Source organism: Orycteropus afer, unplaced genomic scaffold, assembly GCF_000298275.1.
Source record: "Orycteropus afer afer isolate SDZICR_OR568_19922 unplaced genomic scaffold, OryAfe1.0 scaffold00125, whole genome shotgun sequence".
NCBI classification, from domain to species: domain Eukaryota; kingdom Metazoa; phylum Chordata; class Mammalia; order Tubulidentata; family Orycteropodidae; genus Orycteropus; species Orycteropus afer.
Window position 1 is genome coordinate 8406717 of NW_006921712.1, and position 6240 is coordinate 8412956.

The 6240-nt window shown below is 34.9% G+C and overlaps 1 protein-coding gene across 1 annotated transcript in view; it reads right to left on the bottom strand.

Annotated features, from left to right (window-relative positions):
* Window positions 1-6240, bottom strand: part of CSMD1 (CUB and Sushi multiple domains 1) — a 972765-nt gene that overhangs the window by 276643 nt on the left and 689882 nt on the right. The window contains exon 33 of the mRNA XM_007944438.2: window positions 432-620. Coding sequence (XP_007942629.2) covers window positions 432-620 — 189 coding nt within the window. The remainder of the gene's footprint in view (window positions 1-431; window positions 621-6240) is intronic.

Below are 6240 nucleotides of genomic sequence, written 5' to 3' on the forward strand. Positions count from 1 at the left end.
TTTGAACTTGGACTTAAAGCCTCCAAATTGTAAGAATAAACTCCTGTTTGTTTAAGCCATCCCATTTGTGATATATTCTTGTCAGAGCAGTACTAGGAAACCAGAACAATGCTCTAAATGTATTACATCTTTTGCATCTGCAATTCATTGCAACATTCTCTTTTTGTCTGGCTTTGCATAATAAATATTTGTGTTTATTATTTTGTTATCCTCTTAAAGTCCTCAGGTCAAGGACTGTGTGTGTGTGTGTGTTTTAACTTCTGGTATATGGTATATTTTTGAAATGTCAAATAGAGTGATTTTAACATAGCAGATTTTCAATAAATATTTGTTGAGTGAATCAATAAATTCTTTAATATATTCATTTAATATTCAACACATTATTATATACATAAAAATTGTATTGTTCCCAAGAAAAATTATTAACCTACCATCACATCTTGGAAAAGGATAGTTCCAATTTCTGTTGATTCCATGCTGACAAGTGAGGACTGAATGGCCTATTAGAATGTATCCAGGATAACACTCAAAAGATATTGATTGTCCCACACTGTAATCCGAGTTGATCATATAACCATTTTGAAAAGTAGGAGGATCTGGACAGTTCTGCAATTCATAGGCTGAAACAAACAAAAAAACCAAAATCAAGCTCATGTATAAGGTTAAATTATTCTAGAATTTAGAGGAAGAATATGATCACAAATGGCTTTTTAAACTGTCTTCCAAGTTGCCAGTTACCATCTTAAAAGAAAAAACATAGTAAATAACATTAATAATAGGATTATAATAACTTGCATTTGATGAACTTTTACTGTGTCCTTCAGAGGTAACAAAATATACTAAAAAGGAGTTTGACAAGGTTTGACTTAGAAAGTATATGAGATAAATTTAATAAAAATGTAATACAGAGGGATATAAAAATGTACATGGTGAACAAAGCATTATATGATTAATTTAAAAGACAAATATACAAGGAAATTTGCTGCTGTTTTATTTTGTTTACTTAGTTGTTCAATAAAAAATAGTGTTTTGTTCAATACAAAATAGGAAAACATAATAATCAATTTCTTTACTTTGTTCCTTGAAAAAGAAAAAAAACACCCTGTAGAATTATTAAACTAACAATTGCCATCACCACAATCTTTTGTAACATATAGTTTATTATGTTCTGTCATTTCTTTTTTGTGCCCTAGAGTAAATGCTAGGTAGGATGATACATAATAAATTTTAGTGTAGTCTGTGTGATTCCATATTTTACCCATAAATTAGTAAAAGTTTATGATTCTATAAATTAGATGCAATCTCCTGATATTATATCATCCTTCAACTGAGTAAGCCATCTTACAGACAATGTTCTTTCCTAACCTGTTAGAAAACGGCATTGGTAGGACAACTGTTAGGTGCTCAACTACTACCCAAAAGGTGGACAATTCAAGTTCTGGTAGGGTAGTGCCTAAGGCACTTGACTGCTAACCAGAAGGCTGGAAGTTCAAACCCACCAGCCACTCCTTGGAAGAAAGGTTGGGCAATCTACTTCTGTAGTGATACCACCTGGGAAACCCAAGGAGGGGTCGCTATGAGTTGGATCTGACTGGACAGCACAAAAAACAACAGCAGCTCAGCAGGAGAAAATCCTAATGGCCTGCACCTATAATCATAACAGCCTAGAAAACTCTATGGGGCAGTTCTACCCTGCCCTGTAAGGTCTCTGTGAGTTGGAATCAACTTGACAGCACACAACAATTCTGGTATGGGGGGCACAGATAATGTAAAACATTAGAAGCCCACCAATATATCTTTTAATCCTTAGAATACTCTATTACACATAAAGATGACTGGAAATTCACTCCTAATAATAATAACAAGGTCATGCTGTGAAGAACCATGTTAGAAAGAAACTGTGCTCAGCAAATGTTGTCATACATTTCTGTTAAAAAGAGACAAATGACTCTCAGCACTAGGGTATCCACAATCAGTTTAGAAAGAATAAGAGGTCATGCACTAGTCTCCTCACAGTCAACTGAAAATAGAACAGTGTGAAGAATGTTAAGTGAATGCTAGAGAGACCTCTCAGGTGTGAAGTAATGTAAAAAGGAATTCTCAATGCATATTGTTCCACGAGGTGATTGTTGGTGGTGGTAAATAAATCATTTTGAATGTTTTTAATAACTACTGAAAAATTAAATATTCTATGACTTATGCTGGGCTTTTCCAGAGTTTGAATTTTATATTTCTGCATTAAGCACCTGAAATAAGGAAGGGTGGGAGAGGATAAGGAGATTAAAGCCAATAGTGACATATGCAAAACTGATAGACATATGAAAATCTATGATGAAGGAATATTAAGTAGTTTATTAACATCAGGGTAATAGCATACATGACTTGGACATATCCAGAGATTAAACTTAAGAGGCAAGTCAGATTCAGAATATGAATTAGCCTGTATGTCATATTAAAGAGATAGAATTTTACCATAAAGCTAATGTGTGATTCACATGGAAAGGTATTAATCAGAAGATATTATAAGTGAACTTGCATTTTGAAAGACCAATGTAGTTGCTGTCTAGAGTTTGGAGTTTGTATTAGCTTCCTGGAGCTTCCATAAAAAAGTACCACAAACTAGGTGGGTTAAAACAACACAGATACATTCTCTCACAGGGAAACTATAATGTTTCTAAACAACGGTCAGGTAAGCAGAAGAGAGACTGAAAGTGAGAAGTAGAAATAAAAAGATAAAAAAGAGGCAAAGACTTTTGAGCATCTTGAGATAAGTCCTGATATTGGCACTCGAGGCGATAAAGAAGGACACAGTGTCAAAGTCCTTTTAGACTGCATATGGAGAGAACATTATCTACAGGGAGGCACTGCACAGTATCTGAAAACCAGGACTCCACCACTGATTTTTGTCTCTCATTACCAACAGAGCTTTGCATAAGTTTTCCCTAATTGTTCTTGAACCTATAATGCAAATGATGAAGAGGAGTGCTGGCTACCCAACAGCATTATAGTGAAAATCAATTAAATTAATTTATGTGATAATACTTTATAAATTATAATATTCTATAAATAAAGTGATAATATGAAACATGGAAAAAGGTTGCTAAAGATGAATATTCTCATTAACTCAGTATTATCCTTTGGCACATAGGTGTCAGAACTCTGTTAAGTAGATGTATTTTTAATATAGATTTGTTGTTCTTGTTATGTGCCATTGCATTGTCTCTGACTCATAGTGACCCTATGCACAACAGAAGAAAACACTGCTCGGTCCTGTGCCAATTATGGAGTGAATTTTCTAGTGCTGTTTTTGGTGGGGCTACATGATACCATGGAATTAAAGAGACAACTAGAAGTAGGAACTCTCTATATAAGAATTTATTTCAGTTCAATAGGTGTTATAAGAAAATTGTTATTAATGAATTTCAAAGTTCTAGAGAGCTCTGGTGGCATAGTGCCTAAGGCACTTGACTGCTAACCAGAAGGTTGGTGGTTCAAACCCCCCAGCCACTTCTCAGAAGGAAGGTTGGACAATCTACTTCCATAGAGATACACCTTGGAAACCCAAGGAGTGGTCACTATGAGTCAGACATAACAACAACAAGAAGAAGGATCATTTACAAAAGAAAAAGTGTTTCTACATCACAATTTTCTGAAAATGGAATTTGAAATCCAGCATAAAGATAACAGCTGCAAAGTCTGGAAAAGAGTGTTATCTATTTGTGTTTTAATATTATAAGTATAAATTCGGACTCCTCAAATTTTCCACATAATATCTGACTTCAAGAGGAAGAAAATCTATAGTTGTTCATCTGAAAAGACTATTCAGACCTACAAAAAACAAGTCCATCTTAAAAGACATACCTCAAAGGCTAGAATAGCATGTCTATCCTTAATATTTGCTTTTGTATATTATCACATACTATTTGAAAAATTAGGTACTTGGAAATCTAATGTAGGAATAGGGAACATAAATCAGTTTTCTTCTCTCTCTGCCTCTCACATACACATATAAAGACATATCCCTATTGTGGTGCACCGGGGAGAAAACACACAGCAAGGCCATTTCCCACACTAAAAGCCATAAAACACCCATTTCCTGAAAACCAAATGTGAATGATGCATTTAGCATAAATATTAGTTACTTTATTTTTATATTTGTTCCAAATTTCTTGTTTGAGAACTTTACTATTTAAACATTAACATCAATAATCTCCCAAGCATTTTATATATATCAGACTTTGTTTTCTTAAATATCTTTCCCAAAATTTGATTCATTATCACATTTAATGCAGTTATATATGCATTTATATAAAAGACTGTGCTCGAAGTCTGAATTAAAGTAAATAAAAACAAGTAATAAAAATAATTCTTTAGAATGTTAAATATGAAAGAATTTTGGAATCCATATTGAATGCTTTTTAGCCAAGATGCAATGGCTATCGTATTGTCATTTTGATCACTTACAAGTACTTCTGAAGGTCTGTGGACTATCAAAAATACATGGTTTTACAGGTATGGATGTGATTAATGTGTTCTTTAGTAAAAGGCATCTCAATCAACTGTCATAATCTTCATGTAATCATGGCTTTGATATTCTCTACTCATCACGAGGGAGCTCTGGTAGCATAGTGCCTAAGGTACTTGACTTCTAACCAGAAGGCTGGTGGTTCAAACCCACCAGCCACTCCTCGGAAGGAAGATGGGGCAATCTACTTCCGTAGTGATACTGCCTCGGAAACCCAAGGAGGGGACACTATGAGTCAGGTCCGACTTGACAGAACATAACAACAACAGCAACAACTCATCATGAAGCATTAATTCCCATAAATTTATTTTAAAAATATAAATATATTTCATTTAAGGGGGGAAAAAAAAGGACATACCCCAGTGGAATTTAATAAAGAGGTTAACTTCTAGTATAAAGGACAGCAAAGCCAGTTTTTGAGCATATTCTGGTTCAGCCGAAAGTTAGCAACTTGTTCATATATTTCTATATCCCCATATTTGATGATTCCTAAGAAGCTCTGGTGGTGTATTGGCTAAGTCATTTGGTTGCTAATCAGAAGGCAAGTGGTTGAAACCCACTAGCCTCTCCTGGGAAGGAAGATCAGGCAATCTACTTCCGTAGTGATACTGCCTCAGAAACCCAAGGAGGGGTCGCTATTGAGTCAGATCCGACTCTAGGGCAGTGACTTTGTTTTTGGTTTGGTTTTAAAGACTTTTAGAGGTATGATCTAATAGTTATATAATATTTGTTGTACTAAGAATCATTGAAAAGTTGAATTAGTAAAGATAATTATCAATAAATAAAGCCTTGGAGTATTTTCACAGAGGTACTAGAAGGAAGCCTATCACTGATGCTAGACTTGTTTCTCCTCACATAAAATTACATGATCTTGGACACATCATATTAACTCCAGGAGGCCTTTTTCTTCATTTATGCAAGAGGATTAAATATACCTGTGCTTTGGGAGAATCAAGAACACCTGGTGGCACAGTAGTTAAATGCTAAATGCTTGTCTGCTAACTGAAAGTTTGGAGATTCTAACCCATCAGCCACCTATGGAAAAAAGATATGGCAGCCCGCTTCCATAGAAGCTGCAGCCTAGGAATCACTTTTGGGCAGCTCTGTTCTATCCTATAAGAGTTCTGGTGGCATAATGCCTGAGGCATTTGACTGCCAACCAGAAGGCTGGTGTTCAAACCCACCAGCCACTCCTCCGAAGGAAGAGTAGGCAATCTACTCCCATAAAGATACTGCTTCAGAAACCCAAGGAGGGTCACTATAAGTCAGGATTGACTCAGTGGAAGTGAGTTTTTTTTGTTTATTTGTTTTTGTTTTTTGACTCTATCTCATTGTTTCACTGTGAGAAAGAATGAACTCCATGGGACATGATAACTATAGGGTTCACAAGAATTTAAAGTGATGATAAATACAATAAACCGCATTTGACATATATTGGGTCCACACATTTTAATTTTGACTACAATAATTTTCTAGTTTCTATAAAAAATTATTAATCAAGATAAAACATTGAAACCACTTCTGAAATAAGCTCTTAGATGGATGATAGAAGCTACTACTTCTAAATGTCAGGAATTAGTGTGAAAAATGTTGCTAACACAGCTTTTCACAGAGAGGACTGACTGCAGTTTCATCACAGTATACACTAACGCTCTACATAGGTAGGCTTCTCCCTCAACTACAAAAGTAAAATTGTCTCAGTTGTAACTAAGCCA